This window comes from Mya arenaria, chromosome 10, assembly GCF_026914265.1.
Source record: "Mya arenaria isolate MELC-2E11 chromosome 10, ASM2691426v1".
Classification (NCBI taxonomy): domain Eukaryota; kingdom Metazoa; phylum Mollusca; class Bivalvia; order Myida; family Myidae; genus Mya; species Mya arenaria.
Window position 1 is genome coordinate 53,829,444 of NC_069131.1, and position 15,262 is coordinate 53,844,705.

Below are 15,262 nucleotides of genomic sequence, written 5' to 3' on the forward strand. Positions count from 1 at the left end.
AGGTCGGCAATTGTTCCTAAAAACTGCTTTTCGTCATAACCAAATAGGTTTTGCTTTTCGTCATAACAAAATACAAACATTTGATATTTCTATATACTGTATGCCTTATTTGTAGGTATGTATATATCCTGAGGATAGAATATGCATTCCGAGACTTCCGTTTTAAGGCAAACATGGTGAATATATATATATATATATATATATATAAACAAATTTTTGGACCAGAAACGTAATTTGCTTCTCGTCATAACAAACAATATTTTGTCCATTCTCAGCATTTGCCCACGATTTTTGAAAAAAACTATAAATTACTCAACATGCCGCTTAGTAACCGGGTGTAGTGTACATTTTTCCGCTTAGCCTCCGCTAGGTTTTATAAAATTTGATATAAAAATAACACACTTACAGCTATAATTCTTTTTGAGTCGAGCGGTATTTTACTTCACGTTATAACTAAATGTGACGTCACAAACCACGTGGTATGTCCACACTGAGTTTGAGCCAAAGAGGTTTTAGAGTCAAGCGAGTTTAAGCCAACAGGGTTCGACTGTATAGCAGTTGCGTCACTCCTAGTATCCATAAAACGTTAGTTCATAGTCTAAGCTCTTGAAAAAACTAGCTTAAAGCTCTTGAAAAAACTAGCTTAAAGCGCTTGAAAAAACTAGCTTAAAGCTCTTGAAAAAAACTAGCTTAAAGCTCTTGAAAAACTAGCTTAAAGCTCTTGAAAAAAAACTAGCTTAAAGCTCTTGAAAAAGCTAGCTTAAAGCTCTTGAAAAAAACTAGCTTAAAGCTCTTGAAAAAAACTAGCTAAAAGCTCTTAAAAAAACTAGCTTAAAGCTCTAGAAAAAACTAGCTTTAAGCTCTTGAAAAAAAAACTAGCTTAAAGCTCTTGAAAAAACTAGCTTAAAGCTCTTGAAAAAAAAGCTTAAAGTATCACCTAGCCAAATGTTTTCAGGGCCCGGTGTCATTTGATGACTCTCATGGACGAATAGGCACAACTTATATCAAACAAACAACTGGTACGCAATCAATTTTTCTTGGGCTACACCCGATTGTTAAATACACTATAATTTTCGTATCTTAAAGCTGCACTCTCACAGATTGAACGTTTTGACATCTGTTTTATATTTTTTTTGTCTTGGAACCAGCCATTTTTGACGAAAATCCATGGAAACCAGTGATATAAGACTGCTGACAAAAAATAGATCGCAGATTTTTATATGTAAGTTCAAAAAATCATGTTTTATGCATTTTTCTTAAAACGGTTTTAGCCATAAAACATTAATTTTCTAACGGAAATATGCAAATCTGCGCACTGATTTTTTGTCAGCAATCTTTTATCATTGGTTTGCAGATATTTACGCAAAAATTTGCTCTTTACAAGACAAAAAATAAATAGTCGCAAAAACGGTAAATCTGTGAGAGTGCAGCTTTCACAAAGGTTTATGAGCATAATTTAAACAGCACATATATTGATGTTAAATATTATGTGCGTGTTCTTAAGCGTTAAATGCTATACATAAACTTCCGAATATAAGTTGTAAAATAATATAGTTCTTATTTAATTTAAAAGTATCAAAATTGTTGATAAAGCGCTGTTTAAATATATTGATGATAATAACTGTAATTTCAGGTGACGTCGAGACAATTGTGGCTTACTATGATTTGAATAAAGATAAACTGACATGGGTTGTGGATGAAAATTCATTATGGACAGGTATATAAAACTAGTCATTCAAACCATTTCAGATCGTCTAAGAAGTCCGATAATTCCCGCAACATTATTGCATAGCGAGGTTCCTTCTATATCTTGTATCTTCGTTCTGCAATAATCTTATGAAATGCTCTCACATGTTTTAACATGTACGTTACACAAATAATCCAGAAAAAAGTATTATACGCTAATACACAATAGCTTTTTTATAAAATTGGCTCTTTCATACTGAAACTAAGAGTTACAATCCTGACTTAATGATCAACATCTATATATGGCTTACATATATTTATTGTTTTAAATAGAATCGGTTTGATTTCTTTAAATTTGTGAATTACGTTACATGCAGTAGGTTTTAATATGATTCCAATTAGCTAAACTGACTCTGAATAACACCTGGCACCTGTATATAAATTCAGACTGCGCTGCACAAAATTAAACGATACTTCATTTTGATGTTATATATTGCAATAAAAAGCTCCTTTATCCGTCTCCTTAAATATGGTTTGAAGAGGCTAAAAACCAGACGAAAATTGTCAGACACTTACATAAAATTGACATTTTTGTGTAAAATGCATTGAATCTTTCTTACTGAAGTATAACATCGCTTACGACACATGCATCTTAGCTGTTTTTGCGTATTTTTCCAGTTCAAAATTTACTACGGTTGTCTACCACGTAAGTCCCAGTAAGTTTAAAAATAATATCGGTATATTCATCTGTAAGCATACACCAAAATGATTAAAACTTGAAAACCGTAAAGGTTTTTTTTTTTAAAACGGGGAAAACAGATGAGACAGCAACATGATTGTTGCGTTTATGATTTGAGCTTGGTAAAATGATGTATCATCGGCCTCCAACTAGCTCGCATTGACGATTCTATGCTTGTTTTGAGGATATATTTGCCGAGTTTTGGACCATCTGGTGGCTATAGCCCCACTAAATCCACTTCCAAATAGCTACGAATACATGCTCGTGGGGCAAGATACCTTTCAAAAAATAAAAATGTAATATTCACCTGATGATGCACTTCTACTGCGAATAAGCAGAACCACAAGTAATGCATTTTCATTAATTTACAGAAAATGATGAATAAATATCGAAAAAGGTTCTTATGAAGTGTACCGTGTTTAATTTGAAAGAAACAGTGCAAAAAGTGTAAAAACACGACCTTTCTACTTTGCGACATATGAGACGATAGTTTATCACTTTTAATATTTTAGGACCAACCAGGCATTTAATATTTGTGCGTTTTCAGCTATTAAATACACGGTTACAATCTTGTTTTCAGTAATTCATATTTCCATAAATGCATTATTTAGTAAGTAGTTAAAGGTTTATCACTCAAAATTTATGTTTGTTATTTATGTGGATGTATTGATTTCGGATACGAGTATAACTTTCATGAAAACATGCATTTTATTGATCATTCCATATGAAATATATTTGACATCATTTTTTTATCTTTGCTTATGAACTTATGCCTTCTTCCAAAATATCGACTCACATTTCAGATGGCCGCGCTCCACGTGACAACTTTGAATATCGCACCTATTTGGTCCCACCGAACGTTACTGCAGCTACGATCATCATTCTATTAAACACATTGGGCTGTGTTTCAACTTTGGGTTTTCTTGTGTTTAATATTTACTACAGAAACAACCGGTATATGGTGTTTTAGTATTTTAAGCGTTTTTGTAAAAATTTAAATCGTCACTGTCTTATTTCTTTAATTTCGAAATAGTCCTTCTTAAGGTTGGATGTTAATTAATTAAAATACAATTTGACAATATTTATAATTATTAGTAACGTGTTACATTGTGTGAGAACTTCGATCATAAAATGTACAAGACGAAGGATAAAACGAAAGAGTTATATCTGCTTCGTAAAGGGACGTAATGCAGGTTTTCACTTGATAAGAACAAAAAAAATGATGCGTGTACAGATAAAAAAAGATATATTAAGCGATATATTTAAAAAATTGGCACTTTTTTATCTGGGGTATTTGTTGCCAAGTATCCTTCAAATGTAACCCAATTAAGTTAGGCTAATATTTATTTTTTACTGTACAAAAATTATGCAGTTTTTATCATTAAAGTCAAATGAGTGAAACGTAATAATGCATTGTTCTCATTATTTTACTTCATTTGCATCTATCAAGCGTAAACGTATATTGTGTCCCACTAACGGTTTATAACACACATTATTTGACGACAACATTAGTTAATACATAGCGAATACACAATTAGGACTTGTAGATCATGCTCAGCGACACTGGAGGTATAAAACACTAATTCATAATTCAGGAATCATTTTTACTTTCGTGGAAAAAGATCTACAAGGAAAGAAAAATAAAAAAAAGAATTCAAAATTTATTAAGAACGCATTGTTGTTAAGAATGGTTGTATTTACATTATATGCATACTCTAAAGAATTTTCGAATAATTATTGTTCGGTAAATGTTCTAGTAAACTTGTCTATAGCCGACTAATACTTGACAACTGTTTCTCTTCCTGCACTCTTCGCCTGTTTATGGTATATTCTTATTTTCAAGGAGTATCAAAATGTCCAGCCCTTATGTCAACTACGTTATTATCATTGGTTGTATGGTGATGTATTCTGAGGTGTACCTTGGTACGATGGAATACATGCATGTAGGCAACCGAAGCAGAAGCGAAGACTTCATGTGCATGGTAAGGATAGCATTTAAGTAAAGCAAATAATCACGTCAAAGTAACAATTATACATTGTTGTAATCTACGAACCAGTCACTTATCCATTTTAATACACCAGTCTAATAGAAGCTTATGTAGGAAACCAGCTAAGAGGAAATAAACAGACGTTGACTGACGACCTACTGAGGCGACTTACGTTCCTGTTATATTTTATTAATCCATATTAATCCATCTACATCTGTACTGAGATTTGAAGCTTGAGCTCAATTTTTACTAGGTATGTTAATTGGATATTATATTTCTTGTCTGAATCACAATAACGTTGTATTTTGGAGGTAGTCTGTTGCGACTAATCGACTAGCTACTTGTACATTTAAGTCAAATGATACTCTAATATAAATATGTATGTGTATGTCCATTTGACGTCGGTACTTTCTGGTGTCACTGAGTGATGCTGTTTTAATTGATTAATCATGAACCTGTACTTTTTCTACCTAGTAGCATCGTAACTAATTATTACGAACTTCAGTTTGGCCCTTATGTTTCATTTCACAACTTGTTTTTGAGGTTTAACGTAGACAAGTACTTCTTAAATACCAATTTCAGTATGTTTCGAATCTAGACCTGATCTATTCGATAGAAAAAAACCACTAATAATGAAACATCGTGCAAATTGAGCGATCTATAGTACTGTTTTGATTGTAACAAGTGTGATAAATTGTCTTTTCAGAGCCGGTCTATTTCAATAACTATAGGTTTTACACTTTTGTTTGGTTCAATGTTTGCGAAGACTTATCGAGTGCATTACCTTTTCCGAGAACATAAAATCAGGAAAAAGGTGAGGCTTTAATACCTTTACAGCTTTCATTAAGGTTTTGCTGTCTTAAAGAATATAAGATAATAAAGAAAACCAGCTTAATATTATAAAATATTTATGTGTATTAAGGTAATAATATAGGTGCTTTAATCTATTTTCAAAGACTCAGAATCACATGTTTATCATTTTCAGTTCATAAAGGATCGACACTTACTTGCAATGGTCTTTGTGCTCATTTTGATAGACCTGGCTATACTTGTTCCATGGTCTACCTTATTCCCATTCCGCCAGCAACAGATTGTAAAGTTGACCAAGGTAGGGTTATATACATTGATACATATCTTTCATACAAATAGTTTATTGAATTTGGCTTTACTCGTTCCATGATTTACTTAATTCCCGTTCCGCCAGAATCAGATTGTAAAGATGACATAGCAAGGTTATTTACATTGACACACTTCATACAATCAACTATTTCATTGAATATGGCTTTCCTTGTTCCCTGGTGTACCTTATTCAATTTCCAGCAACCAATTGTAAAGTTGACCAACGTTCTGAATGTGTGTGACTTATCATAGTACGATAATGTAGTTTCTGATAAAGATTCAACCACGATATTTTGGCCGTAAACATACAAAATTAAATACTAAACAAAAATAAAGCGAAATATGATAAACCTGTCAATTGTTTAAAAACATCTAATCGTATGAAACAACATCAACCGTTAGTATTATTATGGAAAATCATAGAGTTTGCTCCGAACGAACGAATACTTACCGACAGTGCTCTTGATGACGGAACTGAATTAAGTATTGACCATTAATGCTTTTATTATCTATGATTTCATTTGCCATTTTGATATCATTACAATAATTTATTGTTTTTAAATAAAATACTTGAAAAACATTACTACTTAAGTTGTAATGTGGAGCTGTTGAAAAGTGTTTTTCTGCCAAATTCTGTCATAAAGCGCCCGCTCCTGATTTTAAGCGAAATGGAACAATTGCATTATAATGGTTTTTAATTTAATTGTACCCACTCGCTACAATGTTTCTCGGCCAAAATCTGTAGAACAAAAATTAGATTGGTGTGGCCTTAAATTTAATACAAATGAAGCATGTATGTCCATTTTCAGGATTCGGCAGACAAGAACTTGATCTATTCAGAGATTTTTCCCTACTGTTATAACGAAAAGCAAATGTATTGGTTGGTCACTTTATACGTATATAAAGGTCTTCTATTGGCATTTGGTACATTCCTTGCCTGGGAGACAAGACACGTGACAATACCGGAACTGAATGATTCAAAGTACATAGGTGCTTGTATATACAACGTTGTTGTTGTCTGCGTCTTTGGAGTTCCTCTTGCTCACGTTTTACCAATCGAGCAGACGACATTGAATTTTGTCCTGGAATCGTTCCTGCTCATATTTTGTACCACGATATGTGCCTGCATTATATTCGTACCTAAGGTAAGTATTCTTGAATGTTAGCCAAAACAGACACTATATTTTACGCTGTTTTTGGTCAATGCAATACGTAATTCGAGCGTAGTTATAGCTTTTGTCCTATAATTATTGTCTTCGGTATTGTTATATTTGTTGGCTACGTCCGTGTCGTCGTTCGCGTGAATAAATATCAGTGCCATAAGTTTGTGCTTTTGAGTTTATTTATACTCGTACTTCCGGCAAGTGCCCCGATATGAGTGTAAGTCGTATTAGTTTTTTGAGCAGAGTTAACAGACAGGATGTAGTCGTGGTAAGAGCTAAACTGTTTTTCTAACGTGCACCAGTGTATAACACCTACATTTAATGCCACTCCCGGAAGACGATTAGTATTTGTTTTAGTGGTGCTACGGGGAATCGAACCTGTGACACTTGGATTGACACTCAATTGTGTAACCACAAGACAGCGGAACCACCATTATTTAACACCAATTCAATATATCCCCAAGGCTACCATCGACAAAACGCAATAGGGTAGCGATGCTAATGACCCAGATTGTTTATGTTTTTTGCCGTTAATATCGTCATTTACCGTATAAGAGGAAATATTATTTCAAGCTGTCCTTGCTGTACTGGCTTTAATTGAACAATTTTCAACGTCAAAATAAGACAGTACGTGTTTCGTATCTCTCTTGTTATTCATTTGAAGCTAAACCTCTCCTTGATGATCAATATAGTTCGTTGGAATTCAATGTAATTACTTTTTCTTCACCAGAGGTCTTCCTTGATATATATCTAAGTGTCTTTCTACCTTGTTTAATTATGTTCTGTTTTTATCCGGTTGTTTCAAATAATTATATACTTAGTTACATTAAAGGCACATGGACTACATCTTTGAAGTATTAAAAATTTAAAATTTAAAAAACCCTTAAGACACAGGGGCAAAAAGAATAAGTGGTTTTATATATAATTTTATCGACATAATTCGTAAATGTATCAAAATGCGCCATCATTGCGACATTCTTGTGTTATTTGCTATTAGCGTCAATATAGGTCAATATCCTAACAATGTTACCCTATTTGTTGACACTGGCTATTAATAAGTGCACAAAAGTGTTATAAGACGTATTCAGGATGCCTACTCTAATCTTTACTTTTTGTATTTGCAAATTGTCGAAAAATAATAAAAATGACTCTGTTTATAGCCAGAAGGTATGGGCCCTAAAGACAATGGCCTAAAGATACTAATATATATACATCATATACAAAAAGACACACACCACAAACATACCTTATCCGCATCGAAAGTACTTTATCGATAATATATTAAATACACCGGTCAATTGTAACCACGGCCCCCAGGTCCGGGGGTATACCATGGATAGCAGGGGGAATGGGCCGTGTTTCCACCTTCCAGGTGGCTCCGCAGTGCCGAGTGAATGCGGTGGTTTAGTTTTTGAGCCGAATATAGCGGAAATGGGTCTTACCTTTTGAAGTCCCCGGGGTGCATTTGGCGGATTTTACCAGCAGTTGGTCCCCGCAGGGCGGGGATTTTACCCGGGATTGGCTGGACCGAAAGTCAAAGTCCCCGCTATTCCCCGCACCGTGCCTGGGGTAGGCCGTGGTTACAATTGACTTGTGCATAAGAACGTGGTCGTTTTGTATGTTTCATTTAGATCAACAATGAACACAGTTTGAAAATACATCAATGAGAAACACTCAGATATTTACCAAATGGTGTTTCGTTCCGATAATAAACATAATTAACATTGTAAATGAGACAAATAATAATTGACATCATACATGTTTTGAACAAAAAGTGGATTTAGTCGAAGAAATAACATATGAATATTTACAGTAACAATATGCCAGAAACATGCAAATGTTGTTGTTTCCTCAAATGACTTCATTTAGATTACCAATGGCAAATTTTCATAAAAGAGCAGTAACTCTTAAATGTCAAAGCACCAGTTCTGATTTTAATGGGAAGTAACAATGCAAATATCAGGCAAGGGGGAGGTCGTAATTTGTTTTCATGCAAACATTAAGAGAGAAAAATGTTTCATGGCAAATACAATAGCGGATTTCGAATGAAAAGTACCGATTTAGGTTCCAACTTTTTCCTGGTAGGTGAAATTTTTCTTGAAAAATGAATGCGTCCAGTATGTGGCGAAAAACATATTCTTCCCTCGACATCTTAGTTTGGTATCAAAACTTTTGAGATAAAAATGCTATTGAACAGATTTTTGCTTACGAGGCAATGTTTACAAATAATCGTGTTTATTCTACGGTATTCTAGAATAATTTCTGTTGTATTACCTATAAACTATGGTTTAATCGAAAAAATAAAATTCCCGTTAGTCAGAGGTATGTAGTTATTATAATTATACAGCACAAAATGGACGGTTGGACACACTTGTATATTGAAAGGATGTATACTTTGTTTGTGTTGTCACCAAAATGTGGGTAATGTGCTTGCAATAAACACAATGGGGTGTCAAGGAGCACCAAATCGGCCAGGAAACGTGTACAGTCGAGTTATAACCATGGAGTTTGGAAAATAGGAATATATAGATGCAAGCACAGTTTCAACATGCACAGATATGCCCTATTTGCCCAGAAAATGAGTAACAATGTGAATTAAATCAACACGATTATTTATTAACATTGCCTCGTAAGCCAAAATCTGATCAACAACATTTTTATCTCAAAAATTATGATACTTAACTAAGATGTCGAAACCAAAATCAGTACTTTTCATTCTAAATCCGCCATTTTGTTTGCCATGAAATATTTTCCTCACTTAATGTTTGCATGAAACCAAATTACGTTCTCCACCTTGATCAGTGTTAATAAACAATAATCATATAGAAACATGATGTAATTACCGCCTTGGAACAATTAGCGAAACATGAATTCACTAGAACACGAGTCTTCCGCGGGCTTGAACTAGTATGTATTGCCATAGCAATGCAAATGTTACGCGGTATATATAACTGAGCCACGACAAGCATAACTATAAGAACATTATATCCGGAAAAAAAATATTCACAGTTTCAAGTGACCGAATGGGATCACTAAAAGAATGACATGTGTAAAAGGTCATTGGTATTTCAATAGCAATTCCAGTTCTCTGTAATGTGCAAAACTTACAAACTTCAACAATTACCTATACCGCTTATTTCTGCTTATGTATTTTCATGTCTTGCAGAAGCAATAAACAATATGATACGGCGTTACTGATCTTTTTTATCCTAGATAAAAGCAAGGAACAAGGTTCAAGGACGAATGCTACAATCTGACATGACGAAAAGCGCGTGTTCTGGGACATCGGGCAGCCGGGTGAATTCCGTTAAGACAGGTGGGTTGAGCATTTTGAGATACCTTTCGAAAGGGATGAATAATGAACGTGAAATCATATGTACTTTCCTATTTTTTTTACCGCATTTAACAAAACTGCCAATATCATGATAAAATCACGAAGTCTTGTTTATTTGCGGGACGCATAACTTAATAAGCTGAAGACAATTAAATTATGGCATAAAGCAAGGTAGCACTTAATATCTAGACCAAACGTAAACATACGTATACGTTACGATATTAAAGCAGTTTTTGCACAATTACAATTGGTTCATCCATTATTAATTGCAAATACGAGCAAACATGAGCATTGAATAAACCGAGATCACTAAATGTATAGAAAGCAATTCATATCAATTTTATTAAGACCTCACAGAATGAGATGTAACAATAGAAGTTTCCTTTTTAGTCTCTCTGTTTTTGTTTCCGTAAACACGCAAGTATCAGGACAAAGCTCGGGACAGATATATGAAGTGTCATCTAAAACATCGACAGAAGACATGACAATGGAGATCAAAGAACTGAAGAACCAGATAACAATGGTTGGTGTTTATTAACATAAATATATATTTACTGCAGGTGATGATACAAATATATACATGCACATCGCTACTTTCGTGTTGAATTTCGTTGGTTGTTAGAGACCAGACCATGCATACTTCTTTATTTAAACCTGAACGCGGCTTTTATAACCAAAGTATGACTAGTTTTTCTGATTTCGACTAGCTGACACTTTTTTTAACGGCGGTGCCTTTTGTAAGTATAAGAAGTTAAAGAAAACAATTATTGAGCTTCACCAATTGAGCTTATACCATGGGTACAGTTATAAAGCATATTCAGACTTTTATGTTATGAGTTAGACTGGACTTTCTGACCTACTTTCTTATTTGAAAAGTTAGAGTGTTAAACTTTGTCCATACGCACCGTTTTTGAAAAGACAAAAAATCGTATTACTATCAAATGACCCATTTACCTGCTTTCCTACGATTACAACGATAAGCAGGAATACAAGTCAATTGGTAAAGCATCATCACAACGAGCGTATTTGTAAAAGGAAATTGAACGTTCAAAACTTGTTGCTTATACAGTATCTGCAGAAGTAAGTGATAAACATTTTATAATATTAACTTGCTTACTTAGCGAAACAAACTATTTATTTTTGTTTTCAGGATGCTATTGCTATGGCAAAATTAAAGAAGTCGATTTTAGCGGCGACCGGAAATTTACACTTCTACAAATCTGGCAACGAGTATGTCGTGTTTCAAAGCGGCAGTTCCATGAAGGGAGATTACACGGATCCTGTTTCAGATTTAAATTTACAGTCAGTTTGTTGATAAAGTATGTCTGGCGAAGTGTTAATTCGGGCAAAAAGTTAAAAATATTTTATAGATCAAAGCGATAGTTGTGCGAATAACCAATATGGTGGCACTGCAACCAATTTTACGTCGCAAGGAAAATAGCCATCCACAATTCTCCTGTCGCCAGTTGTCAATCAAGCAACCAGTTGGCCAATAATAGGATTATATTTCGTGAATAAATTATTATTGCACATGGTTGCATTCTATATGTCGCAAAACAAGTTTGACAAGCACCTTTTTATTATTTTTATTCACAAGTGTTTGTGATTGAAAACTATATATTTACAATATGAAGAATGTTATAGAAATTGCATTTGGATCCTCATAATACGGAACTTAATACAAAATATATACCTAGGAAGCCAAAAATATACATATAAATTAAAAATAGAATTGAATACCGTTGCTATTTATTTATAACCTGCAACATAAATCTCAGTTATTTAAAATGGTAAGTATATGCATAGGTTTTTCCATACATCTACAATTAATGTTGTAATAATTATTAAGTAAATACTTATGTTTCGTTTGATTCAAATGGTTTTATAACATGTCATTTTATATTGTTCGTTGTGTATTGGCAACGTACTTATTAGATATGCTGAACGAAAGACTTTTTAATGGAAACATGTCGATAAAGATACTCACTGTTAAGCTGAGATTGTGTGGAACTTACTGTTGTTTTCTTTTGTGATAAAGAAGTAGATGATTATATGATATATTTAAATGACGGTGAACAAAGGAAAACTGTAGATATTGTATACACAATAAATATAAATATAAATTGTCCATCTTGTTTAAAAATCACAAAACAGGTACAGTCATAGACGCATCATTTACATAACCATATTTTACAACCTCAACCAATTTATAATGAACAGTTATTTATTAGTTTGAGGAACCTCTTAGAATCTACCTAAGATCATGATGTCTTCTTTTTCCGATAAGGTGACAATACTGATGTATTACCTTGATGTAGCGTCCATGACGCGATAGTCTATGACAGAGTCAAAGCTTTCTTCTATTATTTGTATTTATTTAAATAGAATCTTAAGTTGATAATCAAGGTCTGGATGCAGTAGATAAAAAATCATAGTACAAAAACATATAGTAATCATTAGAATATCGACACTGAATGCATATAACAATGCCAAGTTTTTCTCATACAAATATATATAAAAGTTGTATTATTTGAAATTTGATATATTTCTTGATGAACAATGATATTCAATGAACTCTTTTGAAAAGTTTGCCACCTCTTGAAAAATAAGATAACACTTTTTAATTAATTCAGAATTATTACTTCTATAACTAGTATAATTTGTTTAAAATATCCTTCGTTCAGTAATACAGTATCTCCATTTTTGTGAATAAAATGGTACACTAATTAGTTAAACATTGATTGTAAATTTATGTTTTATTTTTATGAATGTATTGATTGTAAAATTTTTAGTAATATCACTAAATTAACAGAAAATTATGTTGTGTTTTGTAATAATTGCATTTTAAGTCAAAACAATGATTTTCGGCGGCGGCTTTCAACATTGATATCCAAGATGGTGTCCAACACCATCTTGGATATCAATGTTGAACGCCTGTTTTCACAGCTGCAAGGTGCATTTTCATAAACTACAGATTTTGTCCGTTATATTGATTTATAGAAAACTTTCTTTACCGACACAGACCGGTTAGTGCAAGAAAAAGGCTAGATATTCTTATCCTTTTGCAACACTATACTGTATATTTAAAGTGACTCTCGTATTAAAAATCAATACATACCTATGTATAACAAACATCAATTTAGACTGAAAAACCTTTAACTAGTTACTAAATAATGCATTTATGGAAAATATTGATTACTGATAACAAGATTGCAACCGTGTATTTAAAAGCAGAAAGCGCAAAAATAATAAATGATTGGTGAATCTTTATCTCAATTATCTCCTGACGCTTTTCAGTGCATTATATCATTGGATAGGATTTTACCATTCACTAATATCATAATCGTATATTGTCTTACATTATTTTACATTGGCGTTCATATTGTGTTTCGTTCTAATTGCCATGTTGTTTTGTATCGTTTTAACATATGGATCCTGGCCCCAATATCACGAAAATACTTAAGTCAAATCTCAAACTCAATCTCCACTCATTTTACCATATAATACAAAATTTAATTGGAACAAAGTATGTTTTTTAAATTTTTAAAACGCATTCTTTCATTGAATACGTTGATCAAAACCTTTGGTCTAAATTCCAATTTAAATCTTCTTTATAGCCAAAAATGTATTTGAGTTCAATTCATTGCATTTTATCAAATACTCAAGTATATTTTTTGCTCTAGCATACGATTTCTTTGAAATATTGTCAAAATCTTTCAATAACACATTCTATGAGAAAATAGGTTTACAAAAAGTATGAAAAGATGCATTATTTTGAATAATACTATGCTTTAGGTGGTAAAATGAGTTGAGATAGAGATTGAGATTTGACTTAAGTTTTTTCGTGATATTTGGGTCTGGCCTTCCAAAATTTTAGACAAGGAAACTGATTACTAACAGCTACTTTTATGTTTTATGTAAATCGGCTAAATCCGGTTTGATTACGAATTTATTATAAGTTTTAAATGCTGTAACATAATGGGATCGTAAAGATATTATTTCAAGACAATTTGTCTAATGTACTTATGTACTTTAACCTTCAGCAGTGCAATTGGGTGCATTGACATCACTGAATTACAAAATCTATGATATATTTATGAAGCTTAAATAAAAATGTGCACACTCTACAGATTATACTCATTGTTTGATTTGATAAGACGAGATCGCATTGCATTCATGTAAAAGTGAATAAGAGAGAAAGCCATGGTAAGAATTGAATTTCTCCTATCTTAGATAAGTAGATCCAAACATCTGGCCATGCTAGAAATTCTTATCTGCCCACGGGCAAAGATAAAACAAGTACTCGTATGGAACTCTTTTTTATTGTCTTTACACAATTACATCCCTTGTTGTAGTATGTTGCAGAAAAGACGATAAATTACAAAATGAATGATATATGTATGTAGCTAAAGTATACATTTTCTCTTTCACGGTTGATTCGCTTTGTTTGAGTTTATGATATGAGACAGTGTTTATTAGAGGTATTTGAATGAATGAATTAATTTTTTTTTATATATTATGAATATGTAAATTAAGTTATTGTTTACCATGAACTGAATTGAATATTTCTATTGACACATTTGCTATTGTCATTGTTGTTAACCGTTATTGTTATTGTTGATTACTGACATTTATATTGTTGTTAACCGTTATTGTTATTGTTGTTTACTGACATTTATATTGTTGGTAACTGTTATTGATATTGCTCTTTGTATATAACATACATTAGTCAGCATTAAACATTTACAACATTCATAGCCAACATATATTATATATCACATAGTCGTAACAAGCAAAGACATGGTCTATAAAGAGATTTTGCATAATTTCATACATGTTAGTAAAACTCTTTGTATGTATTGTATGTAATAATTCTTTAATATTTACACCTCAACTTCCATTCCTTAAATGAACTGCCTTTCGGAAATTGCAGTTATCATCCGATGAATGCAACATCTTTGGATATGTTCGGATCGCGAATCACCGCACGAAAATATACGTACATGAAAATTGTTCATCTTGTTATTATTTGTATTGTGTCAGTAGGGCCTATAAACAATAAATAAACATTTTAGAAAGCGTTAATTCATAATATGTTAAATGTATTGTTGCCATAAGTGTTTGAATTTTACGTTTAAAAGTGATTTCAAGTGGTTGATCTTTTCCCGCGTTATTATGACGTCATTTGATAAAATGTTTTCGGTCACAGTCGAATCGTTCTATATACCGAATG

The 15,262-nt window shown here is 32.6% G+C and overlaps 1 protein-coding gene across 1 annotated transcript; it reads left to right on the forward strand.

Moving 5' to 3' along the window:
* The first annotated feature begins 4,278 nt into the window (after positions 1-4,278).
* LOC128204819 (gamma-aminobutyric acid type B receptor subunit 2-like) lies at positions 4,279-11,344 on the forward strand. Its single transcript, XM_052906229.1, has 7 exons — positions 4,279-4,407; positions 5,120-5,227; positions 5,399-5,521; positions 6,342-6,677; positions 9,909-10,011; positions 10,452-10,552; positions 11,180-11,344. The coding sequence occupies exons 1-7, from the start codon at positions 4,279-4,281 to the stop codon at positions 11,342-11,344; spliced, it is 1,065 nt and encodes a 354-aa protein (XP_052762189.1).
* Positions 11,345-15,262: the final 3,918 nt, after the last annotated feature.

Bases quoted from the DNA above. Each gene is read 5' to 3' on its own strand.
- LOC128204819 (XM_052906229.1), top strand. From the start codon at position 4,279: ATGTCCAGCCCTTATGTCAACTACGTTATTATCATTGGTTGTATGGTG. The intron at 5,228-5,398 runs GTGAGGCTTTAA...TATCATTTTCAG, and splicing joins AACATAAAATCAGGAAAAAG to TTCATAAAGGATCGACACTT. The intron at 5,522-6,341 runs GTAGGGTTATAT...GTCCATTTTCAG, and splicing joins AGATTGTAAAGTTGACCAAG to GATTCGGCAGACAAGAACTT.